Below are 20,258 nucleotides of genomic sequence, written 5' to 3' on the forward strand. Positions count from 1 at the left end.
GATAGAGGGATTGAAGTCTCTCAGATCGCAAAAGTCTCTTCGTATCTCCTCCGTGAATCCCTTTGCATCCTGTGACAAAACATTTGGCACCCAGCCATGAGCAGTATCTGAATTATTTGAGCTTAATCCAATATCTTGTCACTAAAGAGAAGTACATGGCTTCTTCACCACCACACAAATACTGCATGTTCACAGGTCCTGTGTATCTACTCTTAGAAAAGTGAAGGGCTTTTGATTTTTTGTTTTGGGTTTTTCGGTAATATAAAGGTAGCAGGCAAGGTGACCTTTTTTAAAATTAAATAAAGAATTCAGAGGTTTATGATATTTTCTAAAACAAAATCAAGGTGAAGAACAAACTAAGGGTGTGTCTTTTATTGTGGCTGATCACCTTTAAGTGGAAAGTGGAGAATTCCATCTCCAAAATTCCACATTAAACAACCCTCCACAATGTTTTCAAAGTAGACACATTCTGTATCTATGTCCACATTTCTGGTACTGGTTATCTCAGACACTTAATTCAGGAAGATTAATTAAGAGAGGTAGCTGTTATGTTTTCAGCTTCAAGTTGATAAGCAACTTCTCATGAACTGAACATTTATTTGAAAGAAGGCACCATGTAACTGAAAGGTTAATCTAGACACTAAAAGCCCATTCTCTGGGTGAGAAGACCCACTTATTTAGGGCTTTTAAATTGTGGATAGAGCCTCTTTCTTGGGAAAAAAAAACTAATATTTTGCCAAATATTTGATAAACTTGGACATTTAAAATAATATTAATTACTGTTGCCCGTTCTCTTTTGATGTTTTATATTTCCAAATTTCTATCTGAAACACTTAAAATATCTTTAGTTCTTTTTCCTCGGACACATTTATTGCTAACAGGTTATTTATTCAATGTTACCACTTTTCTAGTGAAACTGTTCTTACTTTCCTTAAGAACAGGGGCCATCATCTTTACTATAGGCAATGCTTAAATTGAAGTAATTAGAAATCTTCTATTACCCTTTTTATCTTTTTAAACCAGATCAAAATTCCAAGTTATCTTTAACTTTCTCTTGCTTCTATTATGTATTTTCAAGACTGTTTTCTTAGGTCTCCTAAAGACAATTCTTTCAATAATATTTTTATTCAATAATATTTTCAATAATATTTTTTCATAGTGCTAGTCCCGCAAAGATGGTCCCAAGGTGCAGTTTACTGTGGCTCAGAGCCTCCCTTAATTCCTACCCAGTAAAACTACCCATGTTTTAACTGTGAACATAACTTCAGTTAAGTTTCAAGGAAGTGTGAAGACAAAGAACACAGAAAGTAATTCTTCTCTGTCTTGACACAGACTTGTAGTAGAGAATAACTTGTTTTGATGGAGGTTTACAGGGACACCATGACCTTCCCCACAGGGATGGCTGCAAGAACAAAGCACGCCTGCGGCAAGAAGATTGCAACAACCAACCACATCCCCGCCCCTATTTTTTTGTATAAAAGGAGCCTGTGTTCTGACTAGAGCGGGATGGTTCTCCAGAACATTAGTCTGCGAACCTCTAGGTCTGCTGGCTTTCCGAGTAAAGTCACTATTCCTTGCCCCAATACCTCATCTCCCGATTCATCGGCCTGTCGTGCGGCGAGCAGAATGAATTTGTACTCGGCAACAGACTGACATTTTTTTCCCCAATGATATGCTGTTTAATTTCTAATTTAGGTTAGATTGTGTACCCAGGATTAAACTTCACCCCTTACTTTAGTTCAGTCTTTTCTCAATTTACACAGTAAACACTGAAAACATCTCTTTATTGACCACTTAAAACCAGTCTATGCATGAGACCCAGTTATCTGTCTAAAATGAAAACACTGTAGTTCATCTTTACCAAAAACTCTTCTCTGTGTCAAAAACAAAAAAAAACCTAAAACATCTCCAGTGTAAGAAATGGGTGAACTGGGTCATCAGCTTTGTTTACAGCTTGGAGGAGGAAACCCCCCTGGCAATGTTTAAAATCAGAACTCGTGTGATTTCAGATCTCTGTTTGACAGTTTTATGCTTTCATGTTAGTTGTTTGGGGGAGGGGGTTGAAAACATGTTATTCCAACTTTAGACAAAGCTGTATCTTTGTCGTTTGCTTCATTTTTTTTTTTTTAATTCTGACCTAAGGTCTGCACACCTGGCATCTCAGATCATCCTTCTACAGATATCCTGTGTGAAGAAGGACTTGGCCATGATGCTTTTATGAAACTGTGAAATGAAATTATAATCACTATTCCTTTATACGTATTCTGTTCACAAATTTATCACTCCTCTAATTCTGCACCACCTCTGAAACTTTTATTTTTTTATTATTTCATCACCTTGCTGATTTACCTGAGAGAACACTAGTAAATTTTGTCACACGCTTGAGCTAAAACTTTCTAAGAATTTTTAAAAAATAGCTTAAAACACACGGCCTTCCATTTCTTATGAGATCACAGTTAAATACTGTGCATGCCATGCAAAGGCCTGTATGTCCAACTCCCTATTTCCAGTCTTTTATATGACCATGCCCACCTCCTCATAATCTACGGCAGTGCTTCTCAATCTCTGTGAGGTGCAAGGCAATGTTCCCCCCAGTTTATTATATACCAAATATTTGTAAACAATGAAAATGAATGATTTCAGAAACAAAATAAAAAGGAGATACAAGAACTTTTCTTGTTTTACTATTAATTAATATGCACAAAATTGTTGAATTGTTATGAAAGTTTCTAAATATTAACTTTCAGTTTTTATGCTTATCTTGTTACAAATATTTCCTAGTCTCATTCTGCTGTTTGGACCACATTTTGAATGGCATCGCTCCATGCTTCAGGTATTTGCAAACACTTAGTATCCTCACAACATTTAAAACTGAAATACTGTGTATCTCCATGCACTCCCTGAAGTCCTGGTGTACGATCACCTTTGGAACTCCACCTTCAGTGGAATGTCTGAAGCCTTTCTTGTAATCCTCAGGAAGAACCAGCCACGCCTTCCCTTATGCCCTCAGCCTTACCCACAACACAAAACACTGGCTTCTGACCAGCCATCACAGCACTGCATTCCAACTATCTGTTCATAGGACTGTCCCCACCACTGTGCAGGAGTTCTCACACTTTTTGTTATTGTTCTCAAATAAGTGTCTTTAGCATGGATACATCTCAACTCTAGACCTAAACCTAGTGACTGCTTGACCTCTGAACTCTGAATCTTAACAGGCATTTCATACTAAACATCCAAGAAAAGGGAACTCTCCTACATTGTTAGTGAAAATATAAATTAGGGCTGCTATTATGAAAAACAGTATGGAAGAGCCTTAAAAAACTAAAAATAGAGTCACTGGATGCTCCAGCAATTGCACTTCTGGGCGCACAACCAAAGAAAACTTTAACTGGAAAAGACACCTGCACCCCAATGTTCATAGCTGCACCATTTACAATAGCCGAGACATGGAAACAACTTAAATGTCCATTGACAGATGAATGGATAAAGAAGTTTGGGTATACACACACACACACACACACACACACACACACATATATGTATATATACATACACACACACACACACACACACACACACACACACACACACACACACACAGTGGAATACTACTCAGCCATAAAAAAGAAAGGAAAATGCCATTTGCAGCAACATGGATTATGGACCTAGAGATCATCATACTAAGTGAAGAAAATCACAGAGAAAGACAAATACCATATGATATCACTTATATGTGGAATCTAAAATATGACACAAATAAACTTATTTACAAAACAGATATAGACTGCATATGTGAACCAATTTGCTGTATACCGGAAACTATCACCACATGGTAAATCAACTATACTTTAATAAAAAAATAAACATCCAAAACCAAATCCTCCGTTTGCCCTCCAAATCTCTTTCTTCCATAGTCTTATCTGTCTTAGTTTACTGTATTCCAAATGGAATTCCAGCTTCTCAAAACAAAACCCTGGAGTCATTCCTAATTTCCATTTTTTTCTAAAACAGAATCTTTCAAGTTTTATTGGCTCTATTTTCATAACACACACAGTTACAAGTCTCTTTTCACCACCCCCACCTCTAGCACTGTGGTTTCATACTATCATCTTCTTCTTGAATTATTCCAGGAGGCCTGATGTTGGTCCTGCTGCTTCCACCCTGTCCCTGTCCTCAAGTCTATTCTCAACAAAACAGTCAGAATGATCCTTTGAAAAGCAAGTCAGATCATATCTCTTCTCAGACCAAAACCTCCAAGTGGTTCCCACATTATTCAGAGAAAAGGAGTAAGTCTCAGAGTGACCTACAAGACCAGATGCTACCTGAAGGCTCACTTCTCTAAGACCTCATTTCTGACCACTTCCCCCAGCAGAGACTTGCAGAGGGAAGAAGACAATGGAGAGATGATTCCACGTCTGTTCCTTGCCTAATTCCGTGGACTGACTTGCTGATGGATATTTTTATTGTCCAGTGAGGCTTTTGTGTATGGATGGGAAAACTCACTAAAATTTTTACTGGCTTAAAGCCATTTCAGTAATAACATGAATACATTCAAACAGTGAATCCTTACAATCCCTCTATATATTTATGCATTAGATACACAACTAATTGTAAAGCCTAGAATATACAAAATTGGCAAAATCAATGAAACACTAGGAAGGCAAATCCTAGAGGAAACAATGTGAGCTTATATCAATTATATGTGTGTGTATTTGTGTATTTCTTCTTTAATAAAATGGTAGCATTTTAATTTTCATTTGCATTTTCTTCTTTAATAAAATAGAGGTAAAAATGACTAAGAATAAAAATATGAATAAGGATAAGGATTAAAGTAATGAAGATCCAGCTGAGTATATTTAAGAATAAAATTCTGATTATTTTATCACAGAATTTTCAGGTATATAGCTTCTATATCTCTTTAATTTTTTTAATATGATAATTTTCCAGAGATTATTATTTTTTAACCTGTGAGGATCTGGCATCACCTGAGATATACTATCATTGTGATGTATTTACTCAGTAGGTAAACATCAGTAAAATTATTATGGCATTTATTACAGTTATTACACAAAAGTCCTTAGTAATTGATAAAACTAGGAGAGACATCTCAAATATATGTCTCTTAGGATATGGATATGAATATTTAATTTGCATGGTTAGTTTTCCTTTTTAAAATATTTGACTAATTTTTGATGTTGGAACTTTATTTGTAGTTGGTATTGTGTGTGGCCATCTCTGGTGATCAACTGCAGAACCCCTCTCCCCATCGGGCTACTATGTAGATGACACTGCTGGTAAACAAACTTTCCTATATGTGATTCAATGTGTATTTCTCCACGGTTACTTGGTTTATTATCACCTCTGTTTAGTCTTATCTGCTTACACAAATATCTGTGTAACTGTAACTAATAGAAAGTGTGTACATATGTAGCACTCTTAATAAAATCAATGAAAATTAAACATATATGACAACATTCACACATCTTTTGCTTTGTAATGAGATACTTTTAGTTCACATTTTGAGAATCATTGTTGTTCTCCATTTGAAGAGTATCGGTAGTCCAGCTTTTTTTGACACAAAATGAAAAGCACCTACCTCTCCTAAAGGAAACTCCCTTTTTTTCTTTTAAATGTAACATCTGGGTTCTGGAGCACATATGATATTTTAGTGGTAGGCAGATGTGCTTCTACTAGTGTTTTGGGGACACTTTTAATAATAACAGAGATGGAGAATACTTTTTAAGTCTTTTAACATGCTGCATTCAAATTGAGTTTATGTGAATCCTTTGCAACCTATATGATTTCATTTGCTGCTATGACTTAACTAGGTAATTTGGCCAGCCAACTGAAACTGAAGGAAAAGCTGTTAAGAGATCCTGTATTAAATCCCAGGAGAAGCGTAAGAGCCAGGGCTGATGTTCCTGTACATAAGAGGCTTTAGGAGATTAGACACAAGCACAGAGCTCCTGGAACTGGGCATCAGATGAGACAGAGAATTGAGGGGTAAGCCATACCATGGCTCTGTATGGAGCATCCCTCCAAAAGGTAACTGAGGATTGGTCAGATGCTTTGGGAGAAACAGGTGAGAATATATCATCTTCTCACCATGGGTACCAGCAGCAGTGGAAGCCATCAAGCTGTTCCAAGCAACCTTGTGGGCAGCAAGCAGTCAGCAAGTGGAGGCATGAAGTGGAGAGAAAAAAAAAAAAAAAAAACAGGTCAGAAACCACTTGGAAACTGATGCTGAAAATCTGATATGTGAGCATAGATGTGACATACTTCTAATAAGGCTAAGTTTGTACCCAATAAGCAGAGCAGGGCCACTGTAATTCAGGTATAGATACAATTGTGCCGATTTTACAGTCATTCACTGATGAGGCCAAGTATCACTTGTGTTTAAGAATTTATCTCCTTGTACATAACAACTGCTACACATTCATTAAAATCTTTCCAATGACTTTCCATCGCAGTGCCGTGGCCTATAAGATTCCTTTATGATCTGACTCCAGCTCAGTGGTCTCTTCCACTACGTTCCTCATCACTTCTTCTAATGCAGCTATGTCGATACTGTTAGCTTTCAGAACCCACCCAGTATCATGCCACTTTATCCCTAGTTCCTATTGTTCGAACGCTCTTCCCCTAGACACTGGATAACATGCTTCTTGCTATTGCTTTAGGTCTTTTCTCAGAAGCCATCTTCTTGAAGTGGCTCATTCTGTCCACCATCTTGGAAATAATGACCCATTTTTCTCTCTTATCCCCTTTCCCTGATTCAGTTCTTAATCACAGCATATGTCATCACTTTAAATATTTTAATTTATTTTCTATCTCCTCTGACCTCTACTGTCATGTGAGTTCCGTGGGTAAGGGTATTTTACTCTTGTCCCTCTGCTGTATTTCATTACCTATTTTTGCATTCATCACACGGTAGATGTCCCATAATTATTTGTTGAGTGTGTAATGTATTGTTTACAGCATAGATTTTGAAGGAAAACTGGCTTACTAGTTATATGACCTATGTCTCCTTATCTATAAAAAGGCAATAATGGGAGTCTGGAAGGATGTGCACAAGAGCAAGGCTACACGCACACTCAAACGAGACCGGAAACAACCACCCCAGCTTTCTGCAGGTCCCTGGGTGAATATGAGGCTTGCGCATATGCTGTGAGGAGAGACACAAGAAAGTGGAGGGGAAAGTAAAAATCAGGGCTGACTTGCAAACTTCCTGAACTTTGAACACTCTTTCCAACTCAAACAAAGATCCATTGGCAAGGGGTAGGAGACTTGTTGGCTCAAAGTGCTTGAGCACAACCTTCTTAAGCCATGCTGATCCAGCAGTGATCCCTTAAAAGCCAGGCTTAAAAAGGCAAACAAGAATTACAAAAAAAAAAAAAAATTAGCAGAGACATCTGTGGCCTAATACTGTGGGAGAATCAGACCTGTACTGATTAGTCCAGGCAAGCCAATAATGAGCATACGAAGAAACAGAGCAACAGTGATGACATGGGAAGATCCGAATCAATATACCATCTATAATGTCCATTTTTCAACAACAAAAAGGGGGCATAAAAAGGAAGAGGGAAGTGTGACTACACACAGGGAGAAATGAAATCAGTACAAACATCTTTGATGTTGCTCTAGTGTTGGACATATCAAAAAATAAATAAATAAATAAACTTCAAAGCTGGAAAGCAATGAACATTAAATATGTTCAATGAAAAAAACCCGTGTTTACGAACTTAAAAATTAAAGGAAAATATGATAATAATGATGCATCAAGTAGAGAAAATAATTAAAGAAATAGAAAATATTTTTAAAATAAATGGAAATTCTCAAATTTCAAAGTACATTAAGTTCTTAGCAAGACACAAGATAAATATACCAAAATCAATTATATTTCTATATGTTAACAACAAATAATCAAAAAGAAAATTAAGAAAGCAATTTCATTCACACAAGCCTCAAAAACAATAAAATACATAGAAACATTATGCTGTACACCAGACACTGACACATTGTAACTGACTATATTTCAATAAAAATAAATAAATAAGTACATAGAAACAAATTTAATCAAGGAAATGCATGACATGTACACTGAAAAGTAAAGAAAGTTGTTGAGAGAAATTAATGATCTAAATATATGGAGAAACATTTCTTATATTCACAATAGCATCAAAAATTGATGAATACAAGGAACAAAGTTAACAAATATGTAACATCTGTATTAATTTTACATCGACATATATTGTAAAAAATCTCATCTTGTTTTTCCTGCCAATAAAGCTTTTTTCTGTTTATTTTGTTTTATCTTGTTCATGCTGAATATTATTTTTGATAAATGGGACTCAATCCAGTATTTTGTTTTAACGTTTTATTGATTTAGCATGTTGATATTTTGTCCAGATAAACTGTTGAATTATTTTCTTTTTAAGTTAATTTCCCTACTGTTCAGTTTTTCTGTAGAGCAAATTATACCTTATGCAAATAATGACAATCTCATTTTTCTTTATATCTTTTATTTTTATAGACTCACTGAATTAGAAAGAACCACTTTAGAATCATTTTGAGTAGCAATCACAAGGGCAGACACCCTTGTCCTTTTCTAAATTTCAATGGTAAGTTTTCAAAATTTTTATTATGATGTATATTTGCTATGCATTGGTTACAGCTAAACTTAGCTATACAAAGACACTCCCTTTTAATCCAGAATGGGTAAAAATTGTTTCATCAATGTATGTTTAATTTTATTGAGAATTTTATTGGGCGAGTAGAGAGATGATCAGATGATTCATTCTTTCCCCTTTAATCTATTAATATGACAACCACATTAATGGGTTTTCTAACGTTAAATTATTCTTACACTCCTAGTAAAAACTCCGCACGGTGTATCCAAGTAGTCTTCAGTTCCTAAGTAAAATTAGATCATAGCTATTAGGTGTTTGGTTTAATTGTTTGCTTTGGTTTATTGATTCGCTTTGTTTATGTTCAAGTAATCTTGTCAGGTTGCTGAGTTTTTGCATTGTGAAATTCTAGCCTCATAAAGTGACTTCAGTTGTTTTCCATTGTTGTATATCTTGAAACTGATTACCATTAAGGGCCTGAGACCTTTTAGATTAGTCACAAATTTACCATCAGCTTCCATTTTTAAGGTAACAAGTGTACGTAGAATTTCTTTTCCTGTAGGTCTTATTTGAATATTTATAATTTTCAAAAAAAAATTTCCATCTCATTTTGACTTCAGATGACCTGAAATGAAGTTATACACAGTCTTCCTTTATTAGGTTTACTCTTCACTGCATCCATGAGCACCCACTTTTTAAATCCTAATATTGTTTATTTGTGTTTATCTTTTTTATCAATCCTTTTAGAATTTACTTTTATATCTTATTATTTTTTTTCAAAAAGCTGTCTATGTCTCATTTGGTAGTTCTATTACACATGTTTTAATTTCTATTTTAATGATACAGCCTTTATGATTATTTCCTTTCTTCTCTATTTTTTGATTCATTTTATGGTTCTTTTACTTGCTTCCTGAGTCAATGTCTAGAGTATTTATTTCCAACATTTCTTCTTCTCTACAAATACATTTTAAACTATGAAATACTCTGTAAATATGCCTTGGCTTCACAATACCATCATGGACTATAGACAAGGGTAGATACTGAACAAAATACATACCACCCTACAAAAAACATAACATACAGTCAAAAGATTCAATTGACATACTGCCAAACATACTACAAGTAACCGTACTAATTTGAAGAATTTTAGACTCATTCACAAAATAAAATAAAACAAAAATCAGTTAGAGAGGAAAATAATTTCAGTATTCCACAAGAAACTGCGCTGTCACACTGGTGAAATAACCATAACAACAGGTTTCAATTTTGAGGCTACTGAAGCCACAAGTCACAACAAAAACCTGAGGCAAAACAGAAAGAAGTGTCTCATAACAACCTCCCAACAATTAACATAATCCTCACTGTGATTTCTCTAAATGAAGGTCATGTAGAAGATCAATTCCAAAGGAAAGATTCTAACATTTATTTTAATTTTTAGTATATACTGTGGTGTAGTTAATTCCATCTTGCTTGCCAAAATTTCATTAGGGTCTAATCCGTTTTGACTTGAAGTACTTACTGTTTGTGGCCAGGTCTCTTTTAAGAAGAAAGTCCCCCTCCTCTGCTTTGCTCTGGGGCTGTCCCACAGTCACACTCACAGATCCCCTCTTGTTAACCTGCTTGCCAAAACTGAGAAGTTCACTGGAAACATGTTGCAAGATGTGGCTTTATACAAAGAAATCTCCCTAAGTAAGAAAACGATGAGGGGAAATCACCTAGAATAGTATTTTTGAATGGATTTTTATAAATATAAGGAAGTATTCAATCTACTACTGTTGAAAATTCTGTAATCGTCTGGTGACATTCTGTATTTCCTTCAAAGAAGTCTAATTGACAATTTCTGATTTAATGATATTAGAAAAAAAAATGCCAACTTAGTAAAATGCTAACAGAAAGTAAAAAATAACATCAATTCCTATTACATCTATAAGCAATCACTAGCCAACCAACCAAGCACTATACAATAAAAATCTCATCTTTCAATTTGAACGTGTTGCTCTCTTCATAGGTGCAGGAAAAAGGCGAGAAAGTGCTCAGACTGTTCAATGTGATCACACATTTGGGCCATTTCTAAGCTTCATTCATCTACTCAGCAATTGTTTAATCTTCTAACCCTGTCCACACAGCCAATCCTTCCTACGATTAATTTCCAGGAGATTTATATATTCCAGCTCTTTTTCTTCCAAATCTAATTCTAAAGTTCAGTGGCATTTTCTCTCTGTGGTCTCATTCATGTTCAAGGAAATTTCCCTCTAATTTAAATTTTTCTTTCATTACTCTTAACTCAGGGAATTTCTTTTTAGTTGGTCTTAGTTTATATCATAGAGTGTAAGCCCTCAGGGTAAGTGCCATTACATGTGGCAAACACTTGGCCATCTTATCAATTCATATGCTGTGTGAAATCTAGCCTGCTTTTTTTAGACTCTACTAGGACTTTTTAAAAATTTTAAAAAATAATTTTAGATTTAAAGGAAAGATACAAGATAGTATAGAAAGTACTACCCAGTTTCCCACAAGTTAACATCTTGCATAACTGTGGTAAATTTGGCAAAACTATGGCACTTGTATCATTTTACATTCCCACCAATAACGTCTGAGGGGTGGAATTTTCGATAGATTACAGATAAATAGGTAGATAGGTAGGTAGAATATTAGAAGTAAAAACTAATAATTTTTAAAATATATATATTTATTCACTAACTTAAGGTAAAATAAACTGAATGAGTTTTTAAATATATCTTTATTAAGTTAATTTTTTAAAAAATATAGTGAGAATAGGGGCTTTGCAACTTTAAAAATTTTTTAAATATTTTTGCAATTCTTCTGACAATAGAAGGCAGCTATATTTTCATATCTGCTTCCAAATACAATCTTATGCAATATTACCTGTCATATAGCTCTGGAAAACAATGTACACTGAAATAACATCTTAGTATTGTTAAAAGAATAGTTTTGAACTCTTGGACCCTCTGAAAGTGTGTCAGAAACCCCCAGGTGCCCTGAACACACCCTGAGAACAATTGTCCCAGATCTGGTACATCTTTAGTGGATAAGTAAAGGTATCAGATCTTCTTCCCAAGTTAGAGTATTTCTAAAAAAGATATATTCTCATAAATACCTATCTCATTACTGTGAGAGAACCAAAGACAGAATAAGTGCTTGATTCTTTCCATTTATTTATTTACCAGTTTCCAGGAGAATGAATTGAATTGTTTATATAAGTTCCTGGGTGACAATGAGTTAGTTTTTGCATGACTTCATGGCTCAGGAATTTCAAACCTATTTGAAATGCTTGACTCTGTCCCCTGGCCATTGTTTCTCTTGAGGCTCAAATTGTCCCATCTGCTAAATGGGGTCCTTTCCACATCAGTCACTTCTCAGTCCTTTCAAATGTGCTTTCATAACCTAGCTCTCCATTATTTTCTGTTGTGGCTAAGTTGTTCTAGACTCTTGTGTAAGCTTCTTGAACCAAACTAGAAATTCACCATTTCTCCAAGGTGCTCTGGTTCCTTTCAGTGCAAAAATATTATGTGGAAGACATAATCTAGTGTGGTTTCTGGGTTTTTTAAGTGGCAGGATCTGTGTTTTTCCTAGTGATGAGTTCATATTTACACTTTCAAGTTTAGAACTACAGAGTTTTACTCATCTATCTCACATTAACTCCTCTTCTCCAGCACAGAATCCTGACTCCTAGTGAATCAGCACAATTATGTATCACCTAACTCAACCATACACTCTACTATTCACCTGTCCCACTATGCATTATATCTCACTAACTTATATTCGCATGATAGTCTTATAATAACAATAAAATCACTACCATCAACAGTATGATTATTGAAAACAATTTACGATTTGTTTTCTGACCCTCGGGTCTATCCCCTGGAGAGAAGCAAATTGTTATGCTTTAAAGTCTCTTGAAATAGTCCTACTTGTGTTTTGTCACAAACTTGATAACTGGTTATTCTCCTTGTTGCATTTGCTTTCAATTTTTCAGAACTGAGATTCTTGTTTGTTTGATTTATAATGCTGTGAAATGCCCAGGACATCCTGAATGCCAGAGTAGGGAGCTCAGTAAATCCTTTCTCCAGAAATCGGCAATAATATGGGACAAAATTTTCAATATTAGCTATTTCAGAATTCTGGAAAATGACCAAAGGCATAAAGCAGATTGAGAAGGCCTTATTCAAGAACTACCAGAACCTCAGCAAGAGCAATGGGGTCCTGTGGGTTCGTCACCAGTTGTGGGTTCTGCCCAGCAGAAGTCCCACCGAGACGGAATGAATTACTCAAGACTCTGTGGAAAAGTCAAGACAGCGAGAGGGAGTCGGGAGCCAACTCCACGAGCGTCTCAAATCTCCCATATTTATTGAGTGCAGTCAAAGGAGGAATGCAGGAATTTAAGGAAGGACAGGGTGGGATCACAATGGGTACAAAGGCTTTGTTTATTGTTGGTGTTTGGCTCAAGGTCAGAAGACCCTTTTTGGTGAATCATGCTCGTGTTGAGCCTTTCAGCTTATCAGGGCAGAAGGTATGAGAATCAGCTGCTTGACAACTAGGACTCAGGCGGCTGTGCCGGTCTTAGGTTGCCCCCCTCAGGGGGTCTTATCCGACACTGGCTAACCAGCCTTCTCACCTCTGAGTCTGCAGCTTTTTGTAACTTGTTTACCATTCCAGCCCAAGGCTGTTTTGGGGATAGAAGACTAACAGCAGGCACGCCCAGCATTTATAGCCGAGGGCCTGGGTTGTTGCTAAAACCTCAAGGCAGTTACTAAGCACATCTTGTTTAAGGAGATAAGCGGCTGGGATCTGTTACAATTTGTTAACCCAATCATGGCCTCCCACAGGGTCTACTTAACATGGGGCTGCTCCCTCCCTTCCCTTGGCTTGGTGATGCTGTATGCTGAGGACCAGCAGTCTTGCTGTCACCAGAAGGGAACCCCCAACTTAAAACTCCACAGAGAAGCCCTATGCCCAGGCAAGCTGTAAACAACAGTAAGGACTGCAACAAAAATCAAAGGACCGCACGACAGCTGCCTGAGGCTGCGGTACTGCTTGAGGTAAAGAAGAGACCAACCAAAACTTAACAAAGACATCTGGGAAATGAGACAGTCACAGTGGACTTCGATAAGCTCCCACTTATTCCCAGAGGTTTGGAAGCTGCGCACAAACTAAGGAGAGACGGAAGAGGACCACAGTTACCTACTTCTCCCTGGCCAAACATGACACCTTGCACAGAGAAAAAGCAGAAGCCAGGGAACAGATTTGTAAACTGCTTGAATGGTAAGTGTGTGCACATATCCGCTTAGCAAAAGATGGAAGCTTTACTGGTTAAAGTTAAAAGCACAACCAGTGACAAATCACTGGCTACTAATGAGCTATGTTGACACAGGAGGGACTCTTAGGAGGCCAGGAAAGAAAAAGAAGGAAAATAGAAAGAGGGGGAGGGGAAGGCTGGGGGCGAGGGGGGGGACAGAAATAAAGATAGAGTAGAAGTAGAAAGAGAGTGAGAAGGGAAGAGGGAGAAGGAAGGGGAGGGAAGAAGGAAAGAAAAGAGATCTATTTAAAAATGATTCGTCAGTGGCTACAAACAGCAGGACAGCCAGAATTGACAGAATTAGTCCAGACAGGTAACTAAACAAACAAACAAAAAATACAAAAAAGAAAGTCAAGATGAAACAACAATAATGAGTTTATTTGAAGAGCCTCAAACTGGAAACAAACCCAATAGTCACTGAAGAGTGGATGGAGAATTATATATATATAGTATATTCATACATGGAATTCTGTTGAGCAAAAACAAAAGGAATAGACAACCAATACACTGATAAGAAACATGGATGACTTACTACTGTATGCTAGGTGGAAAAAAATTCCAGCTACAAAGAGTATATACAATTTGTTCCATTTTGATAAAATTACAGAAAAGACAAATCTAAATGTACCTAGCATAACGCTTACCAGTAGTTGCAATGATGCCTGGTTGGTGATGCGTTTAAATACAAATGGGTACGAGGGATATTGGGGTAATGGAAATGTTCTGTATCTTGATTGTGATCATGCTTCCATAGGTTTACACATTTGTCAAAATGAATGGAACCGTACACCTAAAATACATGTATTTTATTGTATATAAATTTTACATCTGTAAAGTTGATTCAAATTTTAAAAAAGAAACAGAAAAAAATTGTGGCCAGTAAAAAGGAAAAGGACAGACTGAAGAAGTAAACATAACTTCAAGCAAGTAAGTACAATCTCGATTGTTTTCTCCCCGACCAGTTTACAAGTTAGTGAATACGCCTGTCTTGTATTCAGTGCTTAACCAATAGTACTTGATTAGTGAATGAAACTTAAAGGAATCAACGTCTAGGCAAGCGTACCTGGGGGGTTTGTTTTCCACATACATCCTTTGCCTTGATCCCACCCTCATTTCCAGGACCACTTTCTGGCTCCTTTTTCTTAACCATTCAGTGACACATCCCTTCACATGTGGTCTGCACACTCTTTCTCTCTTTGTGTTTGGAAGACATTGGAAACAGTTGACTAAATGTATTTAGAAAACAAATTTGGCACGGAGCAAAACTGCATTTTTCTTTAAGAGTTTAGAGAGAAAGTGAGGAAGCTAAAGGAGTATGGAATTTCCTACTCAAGTGAAAAACATTTAAACAAGAGGGGAAACAGCAGAGTTTCAAATAGTACAATGATGTCAGGAATGAAGGTAAGGAGAAAAGCCTGTCAACATGGCAGCGAATCCAACTTGGATATGGTTGGTTGGTTCTGGTTTGATTTTCGCCGAGCACTGACTACATGCAGGTCATTGTAGTTAAGTGCTACATTGGTCATGATCCTTGTCCCAAAGGAGTCTAAATACTAAAAGGGGAAGAAAGACCCAAGAAGCTGCAATTCAGTACAAGAAGTAGCGTACACATGGAGCAGGGTACAGCTGAAGTGCTGTCTGGGTTCAGACCAGGGAGAGACTGCTTCCCGCTCCGGACAAGGGAAGTCCTCTGGAGAATGTGACATCAGAAGTGGGCTTTGAAGGGTGAGTTCTATTGAATAAATGGAGATCACAAGGAAGGTATTCCACAGAGAGTTACAGAAATTAAATTAGTTTATATTAACAAATGATTATAAAGCAGAAACAGAAAAAAAATTAAATGCAGAAGAGAAAGGATGACATCACTATGGTGTCCTAGGTTCCTGGGCTGCGGGATTCTCACTCCAATCAGGGTGGCGTGGTGAGGACTCTCATGGGATGCTTTGATAGGAGCTGTGAAATGAAAGAAATGGGGAGAAACTCTAAGTTGGAAGCGGTGCCTGAGGATAAGAGGGAGTGATCAAGATATGGAAGCTAAGAGAACTAAGATGGAATATTGAAATCAAAAATTGGGACGAGAGGAAGAAACACAAAGAACTCACCAGTGCTTTTTAACCCATAATGCAAGGACCATGAGAAGCACTAGAGGAGCAATCACTGCCAAGGGGATCAAGTTCATGGGGAAGTGATGTCCTGTGAGTATTAGAGGGACACGCAGATGTCACAATAAACCCACTGCCAACCTTCCTCCATCCACTGATTTCCCTACCTTGACATACGCGCTGCCTGCAAGTCCCAACCATCATCCTGTTTAGTCACTCTGTTCGCATACCTGCTCAGGGAAGGGTTCCTCGTCTCCCCACAAATCTCTTACATCTGAGTGTCCCTCATGTTTCGTTCCTACATTTCTGAAAACACCTCTGTTAATTCCTTCTTAGTATCTCTCTCACTTAACGTTGGCATCATGAGACTTTCTTCTGACCTACCTCCCAGGCTCAGGAGGCGCCTTTGCACCCTTATAAATCCAGTCGGACTCACCCCAGTAGAGAACGATGTCCTGGTCTCCTAGACTGCTGTGCCTCACCCGACAAGACAGGCCCGCTGCCTCCTCGGCCGCCACGTGCAGGATCGCGCGAACGTACCAGGTCCCGTCAACACTGGGCAGGATGTCGCCTTGCTGAGTGTCTGACTGCTCCTGCTCACCGCGCATCCACATCACCCAGATAGGCTTTGGGTAGTAGCCAGAGACGTGACAAGCCAGCACCAGCTGATCAGACCCAAGGATGGGGCTACTGGACAGCCAGGCCTCTGGTTTCACTGCAGAAGGCATGAAGGGTATTCAGATGAGGACTCCAACAGGCAGCTTAGGGACAAATTACCCACATTAATAGGCACATACTGTCTTCCTCTAGGACCCTTTTGCCCACCAACCCCTCTCCTTTTTAAACTCTTCCTCGTCCTAATTTTGGAAGGGATGGTGGACAGAGACAAGACATAAGAAAATCTTATAAGAGGCCGAACTAACCTTGTCTCTGGAGATACATCTTCCCTGCATCGAGGAGACCCAAGAGAAATTGGGGGCAGGTGTTTCCTATGAGCTTATGCATCGTTTCCTTGATGCCTTCATACTGATTGAGTAGATTACAGGCTCTCTGGGCCCTTCCCTCGGTCTCTGGAGCCGGCACCCATGACATGTTTTGGAAACTCAGGAAATCTGATCCTTGAAAGGCTACCTGGAAGAAGCCTTCTATGGTGTCCCTAGAACGCAGCTCACAGCCAGCTCTCATCTGAAACTCAAAGGGGTCTGGGGAAAGAGAGGAAGCAGAAAGACAGATTAGTGAAGAAATGAGAGAAACAATATAAGAACCTGGGGCTTTATGTTAAAAATGGAGCAATGAGAAGATTTTATAAGGGTGTGAAGGTGAGCCAAAGATCAGGGACAAGGAAGAGAAGAATTGGTGGAATGGGGAAAGGGGAGCAGGGATGCATGCCAAGAATGCAGGCTTTTTCACGTGAAGAAGTTAGGGGAAGGTGGAAGGTGAAGTACGTGGTACAGGTCAGGGGAGGGGGAAGAGGAGCTCGTGTGAGAGGGGTAAGAACACAACATTCCCGGGTGCGTGCAATGGTCACAGTGGTTGTTGGACTCTGGGTATAGGCTTGAAAAAACTGAATAGAAGAAGAGATGGTATTTTAAGGGGCTCAAACACAGAGTGGGACAATCGTGTGCCTCTAGGTTTTAGGCCATAGAAGGGAGACCACTGGGGAAAGATTTAAAAAAAAAAAAAAAAAAAAAGCACAAGAAAAAAGAAGTCCAGAAGGAGCAAGAGTGTGGGAAATCTTAAGTCAACATCCAGAATAACCCCCAAGATATGTACGCATAAAGAGCTTTATGGTGGGGTAGAAAAAATGGAAATGGTCCCAAAAAGTGTGGGAATGTTTTCCAGAAATAGAAGAAATTTCTGAAGAAACCCTTAACTGAATGAATTAAACTTACATTCAAACTGCAGTTGACTGTCATAGTCTTGAATCTCCCGAGTTAATCCAATCAGATAGACATGGAATAGCAGGCTCAGATGTGTCAACTCCTCATTGCTGAAGTTGCCCTTAGACCATGGGCGCAGGAAAATTATTTTGCCTGCTTCACTCTCCCAGCCATGAGTCTGCAACTCATCCAGCCAACCAGAGCCCTGATTCCGTGCCCAGGACTGGTTGGCAAAGGTTGAGATCTGGATGATATAGAATGAGGTGTATTCCTGGACTGCTGTGGATCGTAGATGGTCAGGTACTTCAAGGAAAAATGGGATAAGCAGAAAGGAGAGAAGATGGGAAGTGAACCAGTTAGCAGAGAGAATGCCTTAAAGATGAAATTTTCCTGACCCAGGGCTCTATGCTCTACCGTCATCCTTCAGAAGAGTAACCTGGACCTGGAGACAGGAATGCTCAGATTGTAAGCACTCTGGTACCCTTAGAATCCAGACCCATCTTGGGAAAGCCCACCACACTCTACCCACATCCACTCGACTGGGCAGCTGACAGATGTTCTTACCGTCTGCACTGCCACCACCTGAGAGAGCAGTTAGTAATGCAAGATGTAGAAACAGCATGTCATTTACAGATGTTTCTTCCTTCCTTTCTTTCCTTCTGTTCTCAGCAAACCTACCCCTCAGTGTCTCTATTTGACTTCCTTCTTCTGTCAACCAGCAATCCTCCCCACCAATAACCAACCACTGACTACAACAGAAGAAGTCTGCTGCTTCCCTCAACCTTGGGCCTCCTACTCAATCTCTCATTTCCCCTTCAGCTCTGACTTGAGGTTAGCTTCTAGCTGGATTCCAGCTACTCCCCTCATCAAGGGCCTTCATCCTGTCTACTCTCTCTCCTCAACTGCCTTGGACAAAGTTGTACGTGACATCAAAAGATCACATCACCTCTCTGGGACTTGCATCCGTAAAATGAAAACCTGAAAATACATGGCTTCCCCAGGGCCTGCTTGTATGAACAGATCACAGTTCTTCCAGTTTCTCTACCCAATTCTCTCCATTCTCCATCACATCTCCCCCTCCGGGCACTCCCCTCTACTCTTCTCCTTTTGATTGTGCTCGAAGTAGTCCCTTTCACTCCATCTTCCTCCACCTTTCCTATTTCTTAATTTTCACTGGCTCATTTATAAACAGGAAAATGTGCTTTCTCAGATCTTCTGGGATTGCCTTACACCACTGTATAAACTACAGCCAGCTCTCTATTACGCTTAGAGATGAAATTGCAGCCATCCCAGAGTGCTTAGGACCATGAAATACATAAAGAATAAGCTCTCCTGTTGAGCTTAATACATATGTTCACTTACCAAAAAAATTACTCAACACACGCTTGGTACCAAGTATCTTAGTAGGTAAGAGAACACACAGAGATTGACAATGTAGTCCCTCTTATCAGGGAGCTTTAAACAGAAGATGTATGTAAAGCCAGAGTCAACATTCATTGTGATGACTGCCATTTCAGTGCCTAGAATCTGAGATACAAGGCTGCTCAGAACAACATTCTCTAGGGAACATTTTCACTGCCTAAACCCCAAAATGTCCATAATTTGAAGTCTTGAAAGAGCAGAATGCTTTTCAACCTGAATGCAAAACCTCTGTGCACTGTACAACTGTGTTGGATTATGGTAGTTAGGAAATGCACTGTCCCCCAAAAAGAGCAGCATTCCTTAATATTTGAATTTATTTAGGTAGAGCATTTAAGAAGTAGTTAGTGATTTGTCAATGATCCTGACTGGTTAATGTATATGAATACATGAATACAAAATTGTTTTAAGATCTAGGCAGTATGTTCATTGTTATAGTGTCCTTTTAATAACTTTAAGTAATTACTGAATGGCACCTAAAATCCCGCTTATAACATCATTTCTCTTTCAGATTTATCAACATTAATAAAACTTGAAGCTACACACAATGAGCACTTTCTATTAGGGACACAGATATTTGGTAATTTCTATGAGCTACAAACTCCTCCAAGAACTATACATAATCTAAGCCCCATCCAAACTGCTCACAAGTACCAGATCTCATCTTTACGAAGTCTTCTTCTCAATGGTAAACTCTTCGTTTGTGGCTTTCAGAAGATATAGCTGATTTCAGAAGATAATGCTAGATTTTCAGCACATTTTCCCCCCATAGGCCAAGAAGAAAAACACAGTTCTCCAACTCTTTTGTAATTGCAGTGGGGCCACGTGACCGAGTTCTGAACGATGGAATGTGTTGTGCTGGAGATGTAAGCCACCTCCAGGCTTGACCATGTAAACTATTGCATCTGATCAT

General features: G+C 38.4%; 1 protein-coding gene across 1 annotated transcript; it reads right to left on the bottom strand.

Moving 5' to 3' along the window:
* Positions 1 to 15,445: 15,445 nt before the first annotated feature.
* Positions 15,446 to 18,426, bottom strand: LOC102522876 (T-cell surface glycoprotein CD1c). The gene is made up of 6 exons (XM_032464764.1): positions 18,408 to 18,426; positions 17,939 to 18,298; positions 16,970 to 17,248; positions 16,483 to 16,761; positions 16,047 to 16,137; positions 15,446 to 15,897 (listed from the first exon to the last, which is right to left on the bottom strand). The coding sequence occupies exons 1-6, from the start codon at positions 18,424 to 18,426 to the stop codon at positions 15,876 to 15,878; spliced, it is 1,050 nt and encodes a 349-aa protein (XP_032320655.1). The 3' UTR covers positions 15,446 to 15,875.
* Positions 18,427 to 20,258: the final 1,832 nt, after the last annotated feature.

Source organism: Camelus ferus, chromosome 21, assembly GCF_009834535.1.
Source record: "Camelus ferus isolate YT-003-E chromosome 21, BCGSAC_Cfer_1.0, whole genome shotgun sequence".
In the NCBI taxonomy this organism is placed as follows: Eukaryota; Metazoa; Chordata; class Mammalia; order Artiodactyla; family Camelidae; genus Camelus; species Camelus ferus.